Here is a 22,451-nt window from a genome sequence, read left to right as displayed (position 1 = left end):
ACATACCTTTCACACATTCTCTAAGTTGACTACCTCCTCCCAGATCCTTTAAACCACAGGGCCCCTTCACAGTTTCAGGGATTTGAGGGAACATCCAACAGTGTGCATCGAGTCCAAATATGACCCATCTGATGCTTTCATACCAGATGTGCATCCAAATGCACCCCATTGGTTTACTTTGGGATGCACATTTTGATGCTTAGCGAAGTGCTCATTGCAATAAAACCAATGCAGTGTAGCTAGAGTGCATCTGCATTTGGATGCAGGCCCAATTTAGGTCAGTGGTTTTGGATCCAGCAACTGATATACAGAAAGAAGATTGCTTCTGCCCCTGGATCTTCTTGGGCAAGGAAGGGCAGTTGGGGCAGGGGGGGGCAGGCAGGGAGAAGAGAGGGAGGAAAAGAAGAAAAAGATAATCATCCCCTTCTTCTCTTTAAGTGTGGAATGAAACCATAAGTAGATGAAAAATACATAAACTATGAAAAGGTTCGTGTCACTACACTTTTTAACACTTAAAAAAAAAAACCTTTGGCTGTCTGCAGTGGTGTTCTCCCAGGTGATTTCAGATAATATTGGCTGTCAGGTGAATAGCAGGTGAATGCCACTCATCGCCTGCAAGTGTGAGCCCAGCTTTTTCATGCTGGATGCTCAAAACTAGAGAGAGGCTTGCCCATAGCACTAACTGCAGCTCTAACTCATATGGTGCTCATTTATAGGACTCACAACTTCATCTATATTGTGACCCATTACTCTCTCAGCTGCTGGTGTTTTATATCATACCGATAGTTCAAGCAGTTTTATTCTGGATTGTAGCGACTACATACATTCCCTACACCCAACAGATATTGTTACATATTTATTTATTGGAACTTACCTTGAAAAGACCATTAATTACTTTTCTTGTCTACAGATATTCAGCCCAAAACCTGTTCTTTCCATTTCTTGTGAGAAAGCAGTATAGAGAGTGATTTTTTTTTTTGTCTTTTTTCATAATGGATATATTACTCACTTTCCTTAACATCACTACAAATGGTATCAGGGGTCAATAATAAGCCCCAAGTATTCAAAAAATCCTTTACAAACATAATTTTTTACAACTTTATTTTTCCAGTTAGAACTTTCCTTGTAACCTAGCAAGCTCTTATTTTGTGCAATACTTACTAATTTGGCTTTTGGAGTCACTGTGATGTCAGTTGTTTCTACAAGTGTTTGCAAGCAGCCTGCTGCACTCTCTCACCTCGGTAGCTTTCTGGAAGTAAGGGCAACTCTCAGTCAGGGGTCTTTTTCTCTGTTTACAGACAATGTATTTGCAAAAGGTGTTGTCAGAGTTGCTCTCGGGCATCTTTGTAACCAGCCAGCCCCAGCCGCTCACAAGCTAGGCCTGAACGTGGCTGAGAAACCCAACAACACATTGATGGCATTCTGGACAGACAACTGATAACTTTTTCGCCAGTGTGCCACTAGCCAGGGGATTAGCTAAGAAAACTGTGATACTGGTTGGCACATTGAAAAAGAACACCCAGAAATCCCCGCAGAGCTTCTTGTACAAATTCAGCAGCATCCACAGTAGCATGTTTCATTTTCATGACGATTTGACACTCGTAAATTATGTGTTCAAATGTTTCTATTGTTGTAAGTTTACGATTCCTCCTAAAATAACCAACAGCATCTCCTGTGCATTCATATTAGTGATTATTGTGTTTAATAACGTTAGACTTATGAAACAAATCTCAAGGTGGCCATTGTGTAAGCAACCGTGTGTGTGTGTGTGTGTGTGTATATATGTTGGAATGGCTTCATAGTTTTCAAAACATCTCTCTTTAGGGAACGTTCCACATTGGCTTCTGTCAAGGATTCTCTGCACATTGCAAAGGTTTCTGGTTCATGTCCTTATGAACCTGCTCACACCTTTTGGTCATCTACAGAGGCTCTGTTCCAGGTGCCCCTGCCAAAGGTAGTTAGGCAGGTGGCTAGGAGAGAGAGGGCGTGGTGTTCCATTTATGGAACGCCTTCCACAAGGAGGCTCACCTGGCACCTACATTGCTACATTCTTTTCTCTCAGGCATTTTTATATGTCACATAGGAAGCTGCCTTATACCAAGTCAGATCCTTGGTCCATCTACCCCAGCACTGTTGACACTGACTGGCAGCCACTCTCCAGGGTTTCAGGTGGGATTCTTTTCCTCGCCCTACCTAGAGAAGCCGGGGATTGAACCTGAGACCTTCTGCATGCAAAGCACATGGTCTATCACACTGGGCTATGTTTAAGGCTATACATATACAGTTTTTATATTTATCTACCCCTGTGCTGTTTGTTGTTTTATATTGTATCTTATTCTTTTAAATATTTGTATTATATTTTATTCTTTTAACTGCTTGTAATTGACCCAGAAAAAGCTTGTTATTGGGTGGGTTAAAAATAAACAAGTGTCCTAGGATATATGTTGATTTCATGTGGGGCACTGTTGTTTCCTATGAACTTATGGTCCAATGCCAGTGGCCATTGAGAGATGTTTACCCAGGATTACTGATCTTCTCTTTAAGGAGCCCACGACAAGCTTCTGGGGAACCCCGGGTTTCTACAAAACACAGTTTGAAAACTACCGGAAGAGCTTATTAAATTCCTTCTCATTTTTTTCTTTTTCTAATTGTAATTAATTATCACTGACTTTAATCTCCGTCAACCCCAGACAATGCTGTGAACATGCGCACACTTACATATAAATATTTTCAACAGTATGCAAATTGGGTAAAATCAAATGTACTACCTAATTGTAAAATTAATTTATTGCGTTTATTTTCTCACAGCTTAATCACCGAAGCGTTGCTGTATCTCTATGTTCTCATAGGTGCCTGGATGTATTTGGCCTTTCCACAGTGTATAATGTTATTCTGCAGAAGACGTATCCCCTCTTCTTTGGTAACTTAGTTCCCATCCATCTTTCTTACAGTCAGGCATTTATCCCCTCCCCCCTTTTTTTCTAATTTGCCTTCTCCCATTTCTCTATTGCTGTTGATTAATAACTGCTTGACATATCTAATCTGCAAATCTTTCATTTTCTCAGATATTGTGCTATACACCAAAATAGCTCTTTTCATTTTAAAATGAACAATATGACTTTTCAGGCACATGTGTGCTCCCTTTGAGTATGTCTTCTGGGAGACATAATACAAGTATTGTGCTGTAGCCTTGGATAAAAGGATTCCTCTTAATTTATGCCCTGGTCTCTTGGGTTCACTGTATTTTACAATATCACAAAACAAGACAATATCCCCACTAGTAATCCACATCAGAATGACAGCTGGGGTGGTGTGGTGTTATTTGATAAGTGAATGTTACCTGTGCATTTGAAAGTTAATATTTTAAAATTACTTTACACACCAGTTAATTTTCACTTATATAGCACTTCTAATTTGCTAACAGCTTTATGGTCTTTTATTGTACTTGTTGTTGAAGAGTCCCTCTGTGGTTGTTGGCAAACCTTCATCTTTGTAAGACAATGTATCTGCAATGTCTCTGGGCAGCCTTGGGGATCAGCTTGAAAGCCCGCAGCATCACTGCTGAAAGGCTAAATCGATAAAGCTAGATGGGGCAGGAGGGGCAGGGGTGCGATGGCCAGGAGTGCCGACTGTCAGCTTCGGCTGATACGTCAGCTGCGCCCCTTCCTAGAGTCGGAAGACCTAAAGATGGTAGTGCATGTGCTGGTAACTTCGAGGCTCGACTTCTGCAATGCACTCTACATAGGGCTACCTTTGTGCCCAGTGCGGAAACTTCAATTAGTCCAAAATATGGCAGCCAGGCTGGTCACTGGTGACCACATTACATCAGTTTTAAAATCTCTTCACTGGCTGCCAGTTAGTTTCTGGGCAACGTATAAAGTGTTGGTTATCACCTTTAAAGCCCTACATGGTTTGGGTCCAGGCTACCTTCTCCTGTACAATCTGCCGCACACACTCAGGTCCTCTGGGAAGAGTCTACTTCAGTCAAACAAAACTAGGCTGACGGGTATTACCCAGAGGACCTTCTCTTCTGCTGCTCCCAGATTGCGGAATGGCCTGCCGGAGATTCGTCAACTTGACAGTCTTTTAGCATTTAAAAAGCAATAAAGACTGATCTATTCCAGCAGGCCTATCCAGTGAAATTTTAGAATGTTTTTAGGAAATTTTAATCATGTATGCTATGTTTTTAATTAGTTTTTAATGTGTTTTACATTCACTGTTGTTCCCCGCCTCAAACCAAGTGGAGAGGCGGGTAAGAAAATTATTATTGTTGTTGTTGTTGTTGTTGTTGTTGTTGAAAGACTGCAGCACCAGCGGCCATTCCATTGTCAAGCCCACCCCCTACTAGTATAGTGTATACTAAAGGTATAGACACACCCACACCCCACCTTGGTTATATCACAATTAGTGCTAAGCTGAAAACTCATGCCTACTTTAATGGGCCCATTCACAAACTGAGAAATGGTGGGAGTATTTCAACAGTTGGTGTGGACAAAATGAAGACATTTTCAGGGAGCATTTTCAGTGTTCACTGGGATCAGGGTTAGCAGTGGATTTTCTTCTTTTAACTGTAGTTCGGCTGCCTACACAAGCAGCTGTGGAGCAGTGATCAGTGGCTGCCATCTCCCCACCCAATGTGCCACTTCTAATGATTCCACGTCATGATGTCGTGACATTCCAGTGGCATTGTGGGGGGAAAATGATGTCTCCTGCAGGCATCCTGTGGTGTTCGCACACCACACCCCCAGTAACAGGACAATAACGCATCATGATGTAACTTCTTCCCCAACAAACATGGTGACCACTAAGAGCCAAACAAGATTTAAAAAGAAATCAGCAGTTGCCCCATAAACTCCCCCTTCAAACTTCTTGTGATGAGTTTTATTTTATTTATTATTTATTTATTTATTTATCATATTTATACCCTGCTCCTCAGCCCAAAAAAAAGGCTCTCAGAGCAGCTTACAATTAGTTAGCAAAAAAGACAGTCCCTGCCCTCAGGCTTACAGTCTAGTAAAGACATAACACACAAGGAAGAGGAGTCAAGGAGGGAAGAGGGAAAGAGAGAGAGAGAGAGAGAAATTAAGTGGACCAGGAACAGGGCTGATGGGATTGTCCTGCTCCCGAAGGAGGGGAGTCCAACTGGAGCAGGTCCTTACAAAGGCAGATTCAATCTGGAGCCTCTATTTTGAGCACCGGCCTCATGTTTATCTCAACATGCAATTCCAGCCTCAGCCTGAGAGGTTGACCTTGCCCAGCATAACATAATGAATGTGTGGGCGAAGCGAGCATCGCATCTAGGCTTCCCTAATCTGAACTGGATTACTCACTGAACCCATGGAGCATTTGGCAAATTAAAAATCAGTTTAAATTCTATTTTTCTCCCTGCTTATGTTTTACCAGCAGCTAATTGTTTGGACCGAGGAGTTAGATCATTAACAACAGACTCATGAACTGGCTCCAGTTCTGTTCACACACCTGGTAGCTCTACTGACAAGGATGAACTGCACAGGTGTCACTGAGGGCAGAATTGCAAAGCAACAGGATAGCAGAGGTCTAATTAAGGGCAGGATTTGGCCAGTGGAATCCTCATTACTGAACATAATGCACCAGTCAGAAAAAAAACCCCACAGCTTGACTATCAGAAGAACTGGCTCGCCCTCATATGGAGCTGGCAGTTGGGAAAAACATCATTATGCGTGTAAATTGAACAAATATAATCTGGAGGAAACCAAGATAAAGCAAATATGAAACCTCACAACATCATTTTGCAACATCTTTGGGAGAAAAGCTGTGTTTTTTTATTGGGGGAGGTGGAGGAAAGAAAATTAGTCTTGATGTATAGACTGTTGTGGATTCAGAGGCCATAAAACGTTGCACCTGCAAAATACCTTCTACATCCTCTATTTTCATTGTAGCTATATCACTTGTTTACCTGTTAGTTTTCATACAAACAAAGTCTCATTCTTAATTTCACAATTGATACTGGGGCAAAGTGTCTGGAACTAAATGAGGTACTGGTGCAAATTGAGCCAAAATATCTGAAACTAAATGAGACCAAAATGTATTTTTCATTAAAGTAGAGCAATATAGAAACCAAACCATAAACACCCCCTTTGTGCAAAACTAGACATAGCAGCTTTATGCCAATTTCTCCCCAAACTGACTTTGCCACTTTTATTTATTTATTTATTGCATTTTTATACCACCCAATAGCTGAAGCTCCCTGGGCGGTTCACAAAAATTACACAATGATTATACACTGATGACAGAGGCCTTTGCTAGACCACGGGTTAGCCCGGGGTGAACCCCAGGCTCGCCCTGTGCATCCAGATGACGTGCAGGGAATCCTGGGTTCAGGTAGGGGTCAACCCTCCCTTGCCCCAGGGTAATGGGCTCCAGTTGTAGCCCGGTATTTCCTGCAGCCTCGGGCTGAGCCCGAGGCCGCAAGCGTGTAGACTGTTTCGCCAATTTTCCCAGCTACCACAATAACTCGCAAGTAGCCGGGAAAAGCAGCGGACGGGGCGCAGCACTCCTCAGGAGTACTGTACCCATTGGGGCAGGGGGAGAGATCACGGCCGGGGGGGGAGAGATCACGGCCGGGGGGGGAGAGATTGCGGCCAGGGGGGAGAGATCATGGCCAGAGGGGAGAGATCACGGCCAGGGGGAGAGAGATCGGGGCAGGGGGGAGATTGGGGCGGGGGGGGGAGATCAGCAATATTGCTGCTTGAGCATTCCTGCGCAGCAGCTCCTTTAAAAAAAAAAATGGCGGACACGACGGGGCTTTCCTGCAGCCCGTCGCATCTGACGTCTGGATTGGAGCAACGGCCAACGCTACTTGTACTGCAGGCTTTCCCCTCCTCCCGCATGGATTCCCAGGTAGGTCTAGCAAAGGCCTAAGGCAAGGGAAAAAGGTGGGATATAAATGTAGTAGTAGTAGTAATAATAATAATAATAATAATAATAATAATAATATAAGGTATCGTCATGTCTGGCCATGCCCTTAAACTTCTATCTCAGGTTCGTAGCCCACCTATGTGCATAAAATTGGTTGATTGATTGACTGTCTTACTTTATATTCTTCACCTTCTTTCCTAGGACAGCTAACAAAGTAGTACGAAACAGTAGAAGTACAATAAAAAATAGAAATAAAAGAAAGCATACCAAATTCTAGCATACAAATTAAAACAGCAAATAGACAATAAAATTAAAATTGCCAAATCATTTCCTACAGCTTCATCTTTTGCCATAATTTAAAGTTTTTTTAAATAACCTAAGGGCAACTATACACCCTGGTAAGCCATGGTCACCATCCAGAAAGGACTTTAAGTGTCCTTAATGAATTCAGCAGGGATTTAAGTGCATATTAAGTGCCATTGATTTCAATGACATCTAAGGATGCCTAACTTTTCCCCCCTGTGGCATTAGAACAGACTAAAAAGCATATAAAAGTAAACTGTGGGATCCATCAATCTTCTAAAGTGTATTTGTTGATCTATAAATAGTTTTGTTTGTGGAATACATAAAAGGGTGAAGTTTGATTATGCTCAACTTCCCTGTCAAGTAATGTTGGGTTGATCAATTTTATTAAATACTTAACAAGAAAAAAAGGTGGGGGGAGCAAATGTTGTTTGTTCTACACATAAGACACAAGCCAGGAAGTTGTGACAAAAGGATGTTCTGAACATCATGATTTGTAGAAGAAACAGGAAGTGCTGGTGACTTCTGCTTCCTGTTCACTGCATTTTTGAGGGACTTTCAAAAAAATTGTCCAGGATGCAGCATGGGGGGCTACTGTTCAAAGGGCAGGGATGAATTCCATTGAAAACCTACAAGCCCTTGATTGTGTATGAAGTAGCTCTCTGGATAGTAGCCATTTTAGGTTGTCTTTAGGGATCTATGGATTTGTTAAATCCTTTCCATCTGTTTCTCAGATTATCAGGCATATTTTTCCATTATCTGCTCATTGATGGAATTGGATATATATATTTTTACAAGTATTTCATTCAAACCGCTAATTTGCATTAGTGCTAATGTGCACAAACTAATGTGGTTTAGGGCATTTGCATAAGTGTGCATTACCGCTAATGCTAGGGTGTCCATATGAAAAGGAGGACAGGGCTCTCCTGTATCTTTAACAGTAGTATTGAAAAGGGAATTTCAGCAGGTGTCATTTGTATATGTGGGGAACCTGGTGAAATTTCCTCCATCACAACAGTTACAGCTGCAGGTGCCCTGCCCTCTTTTAAATCTGGTCACTCTAGTATAGCTCCTGCAGCTTTAACTGCTGTGATGAAGAGGGAATTTCACCAGGTTCTCCATATATAAAAATGATACCTGCTGAAATTCCTTTTTCTATGCAACTGTTAAAGATACAGGAGCCCCGTCCTCCTTTTCATATGGTCACCCTAGCTAATGCACATGTACAAATTAGCAGAAATCCCTCCCCCCCAAAGTGGAAAAACCAGCCTGCAAGTCTATAGGATCCACGTGATTTGGAAAAAACGGGTCTGCTGCAGAATCCTCAGGTCAGATTCAGAGGAAGCTGAACTCATTTGAATCCAGTGAAGATTTCTCCAACATCCCCAGTTGTGTTGCTGTTAGTGTAAGCAGTCTGTAGTCATCTACTATTGAAAATGCCTCTTGGCCCTCCCATAAACATCAAACCTAGCTAATATTTCAAACTATTCATGACTTTTGAAGCATGGGTAAAATATAAAAGGGTCTTGCAAGCTTCATTTCTTTTTTCTTCTTTTTTTGCCAACTTTAATTTTCAAGTCAATGCAACCTTATCTTTCCATTGTAGGTTTCCCTAGAATCCTCAACCTTTGGTCTTTTGTGAAATGTCAGTTTCAATAGCTTCATTTAGAGCTCTTACCTAGTAATGCAAAGATGCCAGTGTTTTAAAAATGTCCTGGTGTGCAAGCCCTGATATGTTCAAGGTTAGCACTGGGAGATTGAATGCAATCCATACATTTCTCCACCCTCTTGTGATTTGCAGCATCTACAACTCACTCACTCAGATTATTTGAAATATCCCAAATGGAATAGCAAGTTTAGTTTTATGATGGGCTGTATTTTTCACCCATACACATTTAGATTAAGTTTATAAATTCTTTGAAGGCAGAAACCTGTCTTTTTTATTTTCGTTTTGGCTTAGGCAAGTCTTTAAAGCATCGTGTATAGTGATGACTCACATGTCAATGGGAACAATTAATTTCTAGGGGTTGGATCCAGACATAGTTATGCTTAGACAACACTCCCTGAGCAAAATGGAACAAGTTAGTCATGACTAACTTCAGTTCAATTGGCTTCAATGGGTCTAGTCTAACCGTGACTAAGCCTGTATCCAACCCAATGAGAACAAATAAAGTGCTGTGGTTTAAGGTGTGAGGAAATCCCCCTACCTCCACCCATCAATAGGTTTGCAGCTTTCTCAAACACATACACCCACAGAACCCTGTCACTCTGGGTTTCCCTGCTGAAGTAGAAATGTGGAAGGCAATTGTTATATTGAGTTCAGTGGAATACAACAAATTGCTCTTCTGTGCCTAGACCTCCAGTTGGGCCCGTTGCTTTTAGTGGTTAGCTACGCTTCTACTTACCAGAGCCAACAATCTCTCTCAGATGATATGGCTTGAGAGTCTAGTATTTACCTTTATAGCCTCTGGTGAGAACTCAGGCTGAGTCACTTGTTATGAGAGTAGCTGGGACAGTCGTATCTATGCTGGCTTCCTGCCTCTTGCCACCCACCCCCAGCGAGATTTTGGTAACAATACTACGATACTGTCTCACAGGGTGAAGCCCAGGATACTCTCCTGAAATATGATTTGCACAATGGGATCAACTAGCGGTGATTGCAGTAATGTGTGGTTAGGTTACCAAGCCATTTGCACGTCCCTTTCAATGGTGCTTGTCTTTGTTCCCTGTCATTTCATGGGCCCCTTTCCTTCTCTCCTAATGAGTTCTCGGAGGTGTGCTAATGAACTGTGGCTATGGATAGGCAGTCGGCATGTGTCATGTCACTTCTCTTTTGTGTCCCCGTATTGCTTCCTGTTGAAACAATGGTCAATGGGGATAATTTAATGAAATGATGCACTCAAATCTCAAATGCAGATCTGACGCACACAGATCTCAAATGCAGAGTCCGTGTGTGGACTGGGATATTTTTAGCACTGCCGATGCTTGTATGGCATATGCATCAATACCTGTTATCCACATTTTGCAGTGTAGCCAGTATGGAGTGCTTTCGACTTATCCCGGCATTGCCATAGTGCCTGCAAAACAACATCCCATGGAAACATGCTGTCAAGGGCTCATCTTTGGCCATAAAACAACCTTGGGTATCGCCAAAGTGTTTCAATAATGCTTTCTCCCCCCACCCCTCTCCCCTTACCCTAGGATGTAATTGGAAAAGCACTGCGGTATATTGGAACATATGGAGAGCTCAGTAATACGGAGCAAGTTGTGGCTCTGATTGATGAGGAAATGTGTATCAACTGTGGCAAATGCTACATGACCTGTAATGATTCTGGCTACCAGGTAAGAGCACAGCTGTAATTAGCAAAAAGGCACTGTGAGTTATCTTTTTGCTGCTGAGGAGGCAGAAGGAGTCTACTGTCTGTTGATAGGCATGTGGGAAAAGGAGATTTACAAGATACTGGAAATTAACACTGGCACACTCCCAGGTATAGACTGCATGAACCGTGTCTGATCCATTTGCAGAGGTTGTCAATAAAGCAGGTTTCTTAGAGGCTTGGGATGCACAGAGCACTCTCTCTCTCTCTCACACACACACACACCCATCAACCCACCACCACATCTTTCCTACCGCACGGCATCTATCGCTGAGCTGCTATGTTCTTCCCAATGTTACGTGCCACAGAAAACTGTTCAAGATGAGATACACACAGATCACATTGGAGTGGAAGCATCACTCTGCATGATGGTACACACAATAGAATCTACTTCATTTATGTAAAACTCCAGTTAATTTAACAAACTCACTGACAGCATCAGGGTCTGTACCAAGAGAGGGAACATTTAAACCTCAAGTATCTTTCCTTTTTTTATAGTATCAATCTGCTATTGATCCACTAAAAAAGAAAAGACCTAGCTGAAAATAAAGTTGATGATTGCTTTCAAAATGACTCTGTTTTAACATTAAAAAAGATGTTATTGGTATCTTATTCTAAAAACATATAGTTTAATACACAATATGTTGGGGCCCATAATGTGAGCTTACATTCCTTCTTGGCTATCAGGAAGCCCTGTGGGAGGAAACAGAGATCTCTAGGTGAAATACTGGCAAATAATTGCAATGGGTCGAATGTAGCCCAATAGCACAATATGGTTGTTCAAAAGAACATTCGAAATAAGAAATGAATCTTGCAGGTTTGCACCATGAAAGTGTTGATCCTGTGTCAAGATGAAGCCAACACAGACCAGAATTAACCCTCTGGGATCCAACGGATGCTTTGTAATATCTCTAAATTCTTTTTTTTTTTTTCTGTACAGATTTTTTCTAACAAAACCACTCTTGAGGTAGTACAAACATCAAAAAATGTTATTTATGATACAGACGTAATGCTGTTACTTTCCCAACCATTTTGGGATGTTGCTTGGGGGTACAATTGAACCCCAGTTAGCTTAGGTGTTTGGTAGTTTCACCTTCTCATTCATTTCAAGAGTGGTAATTTCAAGGACCCCTAATAGCTTTGTAAGTTATACATTTAAGGGGAAAAATGGAGAGGTGGAGATGAAATAGCTCCATCATTCCTGAAGAATACAAGGAGTATTAAGTGGCTTTGATTTGCTATAAAAAGATCACAAATATGTCAAAGAGCTGCTGCTGGGATCCACCACAACCTCATCAGCTGAGGGTGGGAGAAGCTGTTGCAATGCATGGCCAAGCTTCTTTCGCATTGCAAGTTAAAGCAAATTCCTAAGGAGGAGGAAGGTGCTAGAAAAGCAAACATGTGGCAGGGAAAAACTTGTAAATAGGATTTCCTAACACTCCTGACCTAGCACAGGAGATCTATGTGTGGATCTTGTGCAGTTAATGCAACCACATGGTAACGTTCATCTTGGTCCTATTTGACTTTAACAAATTATCTTATGATGGAGATGCACTTCCCTATCTAATATTACTTATTGGCCTGGTTCAGACAACACGCTAAACCATGCTGCTTAACCACAAAATGGTTAAGGGAATCCGTTAAGCAGCATGGTTTAGCGTGTTGTCTGAACCAGGCCAGTGTGAGCTTCATGCAGAGCTAGAGCTGGATCAGAGAACAATAGTTTTGCACTTGCCTAGTGTTGTTGGCTTTTGTTTATTTATCAAGCCTGCTTATATCAAGAGGCGAGGGTTGGATACTAATATATTACAACCTAGTTTTTAAAAATCAATCATTGGCCTACAAAACAGGATCTTCCCAACCCATCCTTATGAACCTGCACTCATAGGGAAGGATCCAGACCTAGTCATTCTTAGAAAAAACTCACTGAAGTAAATGGAAAGGTAGTCTGTGGTTTCAGTGGGTCTACTCTAGGTATGATTACGTCTGGTTCCAGCCCATAGTAGACAGAAAAGATTAGTTTAAGTAGATGTGTTTTTAGTTACAAATGCCCCTACTCCACTCACCACATCAGTTTCCTATGTAATGAAAGATTTTATTTCAAGGAAGTAGAACTAAGCCTGCAAAACCAATTAAGGCTGCAATCTTATACACACTTACTTCAGAGTAATTCCTATGGGACGCAGTGAGATTTACTTCTGAGTAGGCATGTATAGAGTTGCATTTTAGACAAATTAGTAGTGGAAACAGCAATCATCATCATCTTATTAGATGGTCACAGACCCATTAGGAAAAAACAACAGTCATCATTAAATATGTTTTAGCTCTTTTAGTTCTAGCTTGATTGCAGGTTGAGAGAAGCCCTCTACCTGCTCCCAAAAGACTTTGTGCTGCAAATCCCCCAGGAAACAGGAAGTCTTTCATTTTTCTTGGTGAATCTTTTTTCCCCGTGTTTACTTCTTTCAATCAGCACCACCTCAAACCTGCAGTCTTCCTGGTGCATTGCTTCCCCCTTAGCTCCACTGGTCAGATCCGATTTGTATTTCTGCTTAAGGTTAGCTGGCAAAGCACATGCTCCGCACACTGCCTGAAAGCAGGAACCAGACCGTTTGTAAAGTTCATTTTTAGATATTGGAGGTTACTGCAAAATCAGGGCCTGGAGCACAACAGCCTGTCTGAGTCCACAGAGATATTTCCCGAGAAAAGGGTTAATGCAAGTAAACATGAAGTTAAAAAGCCAGCTTCACATAGTAGAAAACTATGGAAACCGAAGATAAGAAAGCCACCAGCACTGAGTTTGTCTTACAGAGCACCGTTATCAAAGACCATCGTAGTCTAATAAAAATGTGCTATAATATGTTATAGTGACAGTGCAAAATAATTTAGTTTGCTTGAAACCGCAATAATGTTCTGGTGTTTTCTTTTCTTTTTAACCATGGAATAGTTGCCTTATTCATACTAAAGGTAGTTATTCTGAAATGAAACAAAAAATTAAAAAATGAATGCATTTTTTTTAAAACAAACAACAACAACACACACCTCTAATATCTAAAAAATAAAACATGTCTGTGCACATGCAAGATATCAGTGCTTAAGTTAAGGGAAGCTTACCTAAAAGTCACACACTCTGACCAAGAATTTCTGCACTCTAATAACTGATTATTATTATTATTATTTATTTATATAGCACCATCAATGTACATGGTGCTGTACAGAGTAAAACAGTAAATAGCAAGACCCTGCCACATAGGCTTACAATCTAATAGAGATGGTTTGGGAGACCTGGAAGTGATTGCTTCCCTAATGTATGGTTGGTATTCAACCCTCTTCGTCCTTTTTAAGTGTGCCTTTCCCATCATGTTAGCTTTTGTCCCTTTGGCTGTTCCCGCACTGCTCCAGGTATGTGGAAAGACTTGTGCTCAAGTGGATCAGATTCCTGATGTCTTTACAAGCTATGCACGTGATGCCCAGCCCTTTGGGAGATCCATGGCATATGTGGATTGTAATGTACCACACTATCTGGGTAGAGGTTTTTACATGTACCCAACCACAGAGGCAGCATCAACTATAAGGGAGTGATACTTGTAAAGAGCCCCTAACTCCAGAGGGGTGTCACTGAAAGGAGTGCCTTAATTGGTCGTGTGGTGGTAAATCTAGAAGTGCAGGCACTTGTCTTGACAGTCCCCATAGCTAAGTCCCCAAGGAAAGTCTGAAAATTCATGGTGCTGTCATTGTGTCATCACACAAACTGGGTCTAGTAGTTTTCATCTCCACCAGAAGCAGGTCTTTTGTAAAACTAATGGGTCTTAAAGCCACCCCAAATTACTTTGCAGTACAACAGGAAGCAATATGTTGTTTTGCTGTGAAAATTCATTTCCCCCTAGCTAAGGGGAGTATTGCAGCTGAACTCAGAGGGAACAGGGAATTCTGAGGGGGGAAGGGGTGACAGATGACGTCAGCATCCCTGCTAATAAAAAAGTGTCAGTGCTGCATCCCTGTAAGCCTTGGGTCCACTACACCACTGCACAGCTCCCCCCACCATTTTTCTGCTCATAACCAACAGAGAACTCAATTGCCACAGCACAGAGCCTGAATCTTCAGCTCCATATTGAGGAAGCTAATGGCAGAATATAGCAGTCCAGGTTCAGTTTTGACAATCTGGTTAGTGCAAGCAGGAAGCCAACATAAGGAGACATTTAAAAAGCAACTCCCAGGTTCAGAGAAGGTCATATACCATACTTCATTTGGACCAAACAGAAAATAACCTGCAGGCCCAACCTCTCTCAAGGCAAATTAAAGCATTCACACATAAATTGTGACAAATACTGGGTTTGCCCTACACTTGGGAAGCACAACACAAACACACATATAAAATATAAACACACAAACAAAATAGGCCTTCAACAGAGTATAGTGTTTAAGGACTGCAGTCTCTTAGTTTTGCAGAAGTAGACTAAAGTAACATGACCTTACATGGTCTGGGCCACTTCACACATGACGTTTCCAAGTGAACATGTAAGTGTCTTCAAGTGGTCCAGCAGTTGTTTTTAAAAGATGTGTCTCATACAAGAAAATTAATCAGAGAGCCAAGAATGGCTCCAACTCACTGTCAGGTGTACCACACATTGGCTGGCAAACCAGGATTTGTTGCTATATAACTTACATCTAACGGGCCATTAATTCATTTGTCTTAAATGGCCATGCAAAAAAAGGAGAAGAAACAAAAGAAAAAACAAAAACAAAAAGGAGAATGACATTCAAAGAAATTATTCAGTAGAATCCATACAGAATTGAGCTGTTTAGTTTTTCTGCAGTAATAATAATGACAGTAAATCAGCATGCTCCGAAGGACTGACTTCACAGAAAACACAAATATCTTTATGGAAGTTAAATATCATGGGCACAAGTTGTCCAAAGGTCTGACTCTGTTTTTAACTATAGTGTGTGTGTGTGTGTGTGTGTGTGTGTGAATGAGAGAAAGATGTATTAACTGGGGCGTGATTTGATTCTCTATTTTTAATTTTTCAAAATGCATCTTCTTAACAGTTGAAACTGTTACTATAGCTGCAATGCGGTACTAAACAAAGATGTCTCCGAGCACCTCAACTACAGGAAATGCAGATGCTAAAAAAATGGGGTTGTTTTTGACCTTTTCTGTGAGTGACATCAGTGCTGTTTATTTCTGCTTGCAGGCTATACAATTTGATCCAGAAATCCACCTGCCCACTGTTACCGACAGTTGTACAGGCTGCACTCTGTGTCTCAGTGTCTGCCCTATTATTGACTGCATCCGAATGGTTTCCAGGACAACACCTTATGAACCAAAGAGAGGCCTGCCCTTAGCTGTGAACCCAGTGTGCTGAGGTGATCAGACCAGCAGTTAAAGGGAACCTTACATTTGCTTGATTCTATTGATTTGCTTTCTAATTAGTACCAGCAACTCCAACTATGTTAAAAGAAAAAGAACCTAATGATGGCAACCATTATAAGGCCGTTATATCTTCCAATCTTTTTTTTAAGGCTTCAGACAAGCAGCAGTTAGTTTATCAAATGTTACCTCTCCTTGTCTTTTCTGAGAAGCATAACTTGTTTTTCCCTGCCTTTCTTCTTCTTCTTCTTCTTCTTCTTCTTCTTCTTCTTCTTCTTCTTCTTCTTCTTCTTCTTCTTCTTTTGCAAATCATTATATGTTCTGATTTGCGTGATTTTGTATCCACCAACAACCACAAAATGAAGGGAACTTTTTTCTAACCTACTAAACCCCCACATGCGGACAAACTTTGTTACCAGGGAAACATTTAGTAATTACACATTTCCTTTCCTTTTAAAACTGTTTGTTAGAAGATGTAATTAACTACAAAACACACAAACAAGGCAGTGTGGATTGTGTGTGTGTTTTTACAGAAAGATATAAAATAGAGGTTTCAGCGGGTATTTCTGAACTATTAATCAGCTTCAATGGCTGCAACATATGGCACTCTATTACCTAAATTCTACTTCTGACTAGGCATTAAAAACTGCCTTTGCAAATTCAGTGCACTCTTTGCCATTTAATGTTTTTCAGTTGGTAGCATGATTTCTTTGTTTCTGTTAATGAACCTCCAGAGCATGCCAATTAACTGTATTCTTTCAAATGTAAGCATTAGCTCAAGAATCTGATTTATAGTGGGTTTTCTCTGTTGCATTGGTGTTCTGTTTGGAAGATGAGATTGTTAGAATAATAGTACGTAATGGATGAAACTAAGAATAACAGTGTTCATAATGTACTATATGTACCAGATATCTCAGACAACTTTCTGAGTGTTTCATGTTTAACAGAGATTATTAGCATTAACACCTTGTGTGGCACAGAGAGGTTCAAGAGATACTGCATCTCTTATCTCCTCAGAACCATGGCAACATATCCTGTATATTGAATGTTTTCCAGCTATACAGGTGACTGTTTCATTCCAGGGCCCACTATAAATGGAGGGGAACTCACAGGTGTTTACTAGGCTACCCCCTTCTTCTTCCCACCCCCAACCCGCCCCACATGCAGCCCTGCTGGGTGAACAGAATACCACCTAGCCATCCTCAATAACATGACCCCCCTCCTGTACCACACTTACAATCACTGATGGGCCCATTCCTCTCCAGGATACTGGGATGCATCCTATCTCAAAAAAGACAATAAACCTGATGGTCACTGAGAGCATAAAGAGGAGCATGCCATTGAACTGGGTGTAACTGAGGTGCAGGAGGACCTCACATTATTAGGATTGACCAGGAATGTTCCTGCACAGCCAGCAAAGTAGTAGCACTCCCCGATGGAAGCTGCCAGTGGGAGTGTAGGGTTCAGCAGAAGCCTGTGGTGAACCTTTCCACATACACAGAAATGTGCAAGTGGAGATCACATCTCACAGCACAAGTAGCAATTATACATTGAAAGTAATGCTAGCTGTCCACCAGCAAAATGGAAACTACTGGCTGGCTGGCTAGATTCTCCCTCTTCCCTGCAACGTCCTGTCCCTGATGCCCAAATTGGAGGATCTTCCACAGCAGGTTTGGTGGATACAGTGGGGAGGAAAGCAAGAAGAAGTTTCATTGCACAACATGAAAATAGCCCTATATCTTAATCTCACAGCAACGCTGTAGGGATAAATATAATGGAGATATGTAGATATTCTGAAACTGTGTGGTTAGTAATAGCCACATCAGTGTCTAATATGGAATAAGTAACTATGTGACCAAATAAAAAAAATGTTTTGTTAGGTATATATGTTACAGTAAACAAACACGCAACTTACTCAGATGTTAAAATCTGAGGTAAATCATTGTCAGCATACTATTGGTATATGTTGCAAAGGGATACGTTCTATTTTTGAATATTTATTACACAGAAATAAAACACATTCCATTGAAACATATGGTAATAATATGCTGACAACTATTTACCTTAGATTTTTTTAAAATCTCTAAATTGGTTGTGTGTTTGTTTATAGTAAAACTACAGTAAACGTGAGAGATGAATTTCTCACCATTCTGAAACAACATTTTAACATCAACTTAATTCTCATTCTCATTTGGGAGTTTTCATGTGTTAATACTTTGCTTCCTACTTTATCCCAAAGAGTCTACGAGGAAGCCATATGCCATTCAATACTTAAAAATAGAAAACAGTAGACCTATTCCTTTATACTCTGACGTCAACTGAAAATACAAAATTTTCATTGTGCATATTAAATAATGCCTGTGTTCAAATTTCTGTGCATTTACATTATCATAAATAAACTGGAATTAAAGAGCATTTTGCAGCCTTGGTTTTATATGTGTTTATCTTAATCACTGTCTAAAGCAGGGCAATTCTCCAGAATTAAGCCACTGTCTTGCGATCACCTACCCTCAAAATAGTCCCATTCAATCCAATTGTTCCATATTGGTAAATTTGGATGTGTGGTACAGGCTGATGGGGGTGGGAGGAAAGAGTGCACAAGCTCATTTCTTTCGCCCAATATCACACAATTTTGCAGTTTTTGAAGTCTTACAAAACATGAACATCTAATTTATCATGGTGAGTTATGGATGCAATAACATTATCATAAGATCTTCAACACCTTCAGAAACTGTTGTGCCCCTACTCAAGTCAGTCATGTCATTGAGATTATCAGATGAGGTTCTCCAAGTGGTTCCATATGGACCTGCAGTCCACTTGGAATCCACTCGCAGTAGAGCCTTCAGTGTATTGGCTCCCTCTCTGGAGAACTTCTTGCCTATTGATGTCAGGAATGCACCAACATTGTTTCATTGTCAATGCCTTTGGTCAGCAACTGCAATCCTGGAGCGGCATGGGAGATCTGCCTTTAGGAGCTTTAGGTTAAACTGGAGTTAGAACAAAGGCGAAATCTCACTCTCCACCTCTTTAGCCCCACTCCATCAATGCACTGATTGGCTCAGCAGTCCCTCCTGAGAAAGAGCTGCTGCTGCTGCTGCTGCTGCTGCTGAAGCTGTGCAGCCGCTCCTCAACAGCCTTTTTCCTTTCGCTGCCGGCCTGCTCGCCTCCACAAATCACATTTCCCCTTTAAGAGGGGAACTGGGCATGTAGGGATAATCAAGATTACTCAGACATTCTCATTGTTTTGGGTCAGCATGTCACTCATCTTTCCACCCAAATATAATAACCATGCTATGTATTATACATCTTAGCACTAATGATCTGAAATAGAATTGTCATGCATTCATAATATGAGTTACAGCAGAAAATCTGCACTTGTCAGAAGACAGAGAGCAGCAGCAGCAATTCTTTTTCATTCTTTTAGAGGAGTCTTTGCATGCCAATAAATACAACCATGGGTTGTTCAAGTTTGAAGAGCTCTGTCCATAGCAAATTGAAATGTCTTCCATATTTTTGCCACCATGAATTATTTTTCATAAAAAAATAAAATCTCAACATATATCAGTAAATTTCACAGAAATAGTAATTTAATGACGTTTTCACCATTTTGATAGAAGACATGTTGATTAATTCACTCTATCAGGCAACATAGTTACAGTTCTGTCCTTTCCATATGTTTTGGATTTCAGCTCCTATCAGCTCTAGCCATCAATGGTCAGAAATGCTGGGAGATGTAGTCTGAAATATCCAGAGGGGCCTAGGTTGGAGAAGACTGTATGGTATAATCTACATCACCATCAACCTCATGTCAATGAGATGCAATATTGCTAGGTAAATTTCCCTTTCATCTTTAATTATTAAATTAGCATGACTAGTTCCACATGAATTTACTGTGGCTGCAGTAAGACCCTTAGATGTTTTTCTCTTTTTTTGCCTGTTGGTACTGTCTACAATTTGCCTATTAAGCAGCAATCTTAACTATAACGTAAGCAAGTTAAGAGTCCCTACCAACTAAGCTCATGGTTTGTATATGTGTATGTGTAGCAGGAGTGGGGAGCTATATTCATAGGTTTCAGTTCTTGTCATCCTCTAACTAATCTTTGGTCATGTTAGCAAATCAAATATTGAGGTGAAATTTCAATTCATAGTGTGGATGGTTACACTGTTCTGCTCAACATCCATGCTTCTCTTGGAGCTATTATGTCAGTAACAACATCTGTTGGCCTTAACATAAATGTAGAAGGATAATGTCAGCTCCTTTCTTCTCTAGAATATGTGTGTGTGTGTGTGTGTGTGTGTGTGTGTGTGTCCAAGTCCAAGAACAGTCACTTTTAGATGAAAAGCCTAGCTATTTTTTAAGTATCAATACTTTCTATAATTTCAATGGTACTCAAATTCTGAATCTTGGAACATCTGATTTCTGACAAAGTTCCATTATTTGTATTCAGCCTGGCTCCTTGTCAGTCACATTTTATTGTCTCAGCTAGTAAATGGTCTCCTGTTTCATTTTCTGTAGTCATTCTGAGCATTTTCACACACTAGAATGGAAATAAGCATGAGCCAGTTGCAAGACAGTGAAGAACATCTTCCATGCTCTCCATGTCCCACAGTCACATCCTGTACTTAACTCAGATGAAAAAAAAATCATTTGAGAACACACTGCATCTGTTGGGAACATTCTAGGTAAACACATGTATACCGTAAAGTCTGCGTTCAATCTCTTGATCTCTTTCAGGGGTCTTCTTGACAAACAATATGCCCTCCACTACAGATTCTGCAGTAAGGCTGTTTTATAACAAGTTGCACCTCTTCTCTTATGTCATCAATAAAAATAGAACTGAAAGAAAACTGGCTACATTTCCAAGCCAATGCTCCTTCTATCCTCCAACTTCCCTCACAGACCTCAAGAGGCACCATTAAACAGACCTCCTGCTGTGTAGCGTTATCTTGTTCTGAGGTGCTATAATTGTTCACTGCATCACATGAACATCTTTGCCACAATGTCGAGGGTTCTTAATTCACAACTGACATCCTTAATGTAAAAACAAAGCAAAAGCAGATTCGAACACTGCAGCTTTTCTGAACTACAGAAACATATCGTGCAAGAATTGCCAACGCTGCCAAATGTTCTGAATAACCACAAATAATTCAGCGTTCATCTGCTTACGTATTTCAAAATGCTGCTTTAGATGTGTTGTGGTTTCTTAAGAGATTGGTTAATTATTTGGCAAACTGGAAAAAAAATGTCAAATCTCGAGAACAATTTATTTGCTATTTGCCATAGGCAAAATAGTTAGTCAAGTTTTGGTGACAATAAGGAGCATGTGTCTTTAAAAATGTGTGTTTTAAAAAACACATCTATGCCATGGGCATTTTGTGGAGAAGAATGAACAATTTCCACGAGCCATACAGCACTGTAATATCAAGCAAACTGTGTATGTGAGACCCAAAGGACACATTCCCCCCCCCTTTTTTTTCATTTTTTATTCTAGAATAGGTGCAGGTGCCTCAATCCAGATCAGGTTCCATATTTTGTGGTGCAGGAGACTTCAATCTTTTCCTCCTGAGGACCCACACCTGCAATATATATTACCAAACAGTGATGAAAATGGATCACTGTTTGGCATATATCTATCTATCTATCTATCTATCTATCTATCTATATATTGCAGGCCCTGTGCGTGTGCCTACTGCTTCTTAGATAGCCAGTACTGTCAGATTCAGCAAAACATGCAATAGTGCACTATGGGAAGGACAAGAGAACCAAGGTAAGGGATTAAGAAATGGAATTAATGTATGCAATTAATCAATGTATTAATTGCATAGAAATGTAATTAATCAATTCGTTTAATTGCTCATCATTCTCAAGGCAGTTTAGCCACACTACAATAAACAATACTGGTGCTTTCCTACAGGTTTCATGGTAAACATCATGTGATCAGGACAGCATGTGATCAGGACATCAGCTCAGTCTTACCAAGGATCGGATGCTACCTACCTTCACCAGCTCCATCTCCTCCCATGAACTGTTATAGCTAATTCATAGCTAGGGCCAGGTTACATTACTAGTTTCTCAGCTAGCAAGGTTTCCTTGGGAATAGCATACAAATCTAAACAACATAAAATCAAAATGATGAATGCATGGAAATCAGGTACTAATTACTAGGATTTGTGTATTTGTAGAACTCTCTAACTCTTAACTTTTTGAGAGAAGAAAAACTAATTGGGCTCAACCAAACTCTAAAATTGGCAGAATTATCTCTCTTTCTCGCTATATCTTGGCAGTCAGACAATGTAAATCTTCTCTTAATTTATTATCTGTCAAAACTCTTGCTGGTACTTGGCTTCATTTGGGATTTTGCACCTCTCCAGCATTTTTTTTAAAATCACAAAAGCTTGTCCTTAGAAATGTTTGAACCCAAGGGATTTGTTTTTGCTGTTGGCTTGAAAAATAAACAGCCACCTCCTTTGAGCGACTGATACTTTCTGATAAGTAAACATACGAA

The 22,451-nt window shown here is 40.6% G+C and overlaps 1 protein-coding gene across 3 annotated transcripts in view; it reads left to right on the top strand.

The window, feature by feature from the left end:
* DPYD (dihydropyrimidine dehydrogenase) overlaps positions 1–18,349 on the top strand; it is a 608,504-nt gene extending 590,155 nt beyond the window's left edge. For all 3 annotated transcript variants that reach the window (XM_063136148.1, XM_063136158.1, XM_063136141.1), the window contains 2 exons: positions 10,402–10,542; positions 15,770–18,349. In XM_063136148.1, the coding sequence (XP_062992218.1) occupies positions 10,402–10,542; positions 15,770–15,940 (312 nt within the window). In that variant the 3' untranslated portion in view covers positions 15,941–18,349. The remainder of the gene's footprint in view (positions 1–10,401; positions 10,543–15,769) is intronic.
* Positions 18,350–22,451: the final 4,102 nt, after the last annotated feature.

This window comes from Elgaria multicarinata, chromosome 1 (genome assembly GCF_023053635.1).
Source record: "Elgaria multicarinata webbii isolate HBS135686 ecotype San Diego chromosome 1, rElgMul1.1.pri, whole genome shotgun sequence".
In the NCBI taxonomy this organism is placed as follows: Eukaryota; Metazoa; Chordata; class Lepidosauria; order Squamata; family Anguidae; genus Elgaria; species Elgaria multicarinata.
The sequence above is the reverse complement of the archived record's forward strand: the minus strand, read 5'-3'. Positions and strand labels throughout refer to the sequence as shown.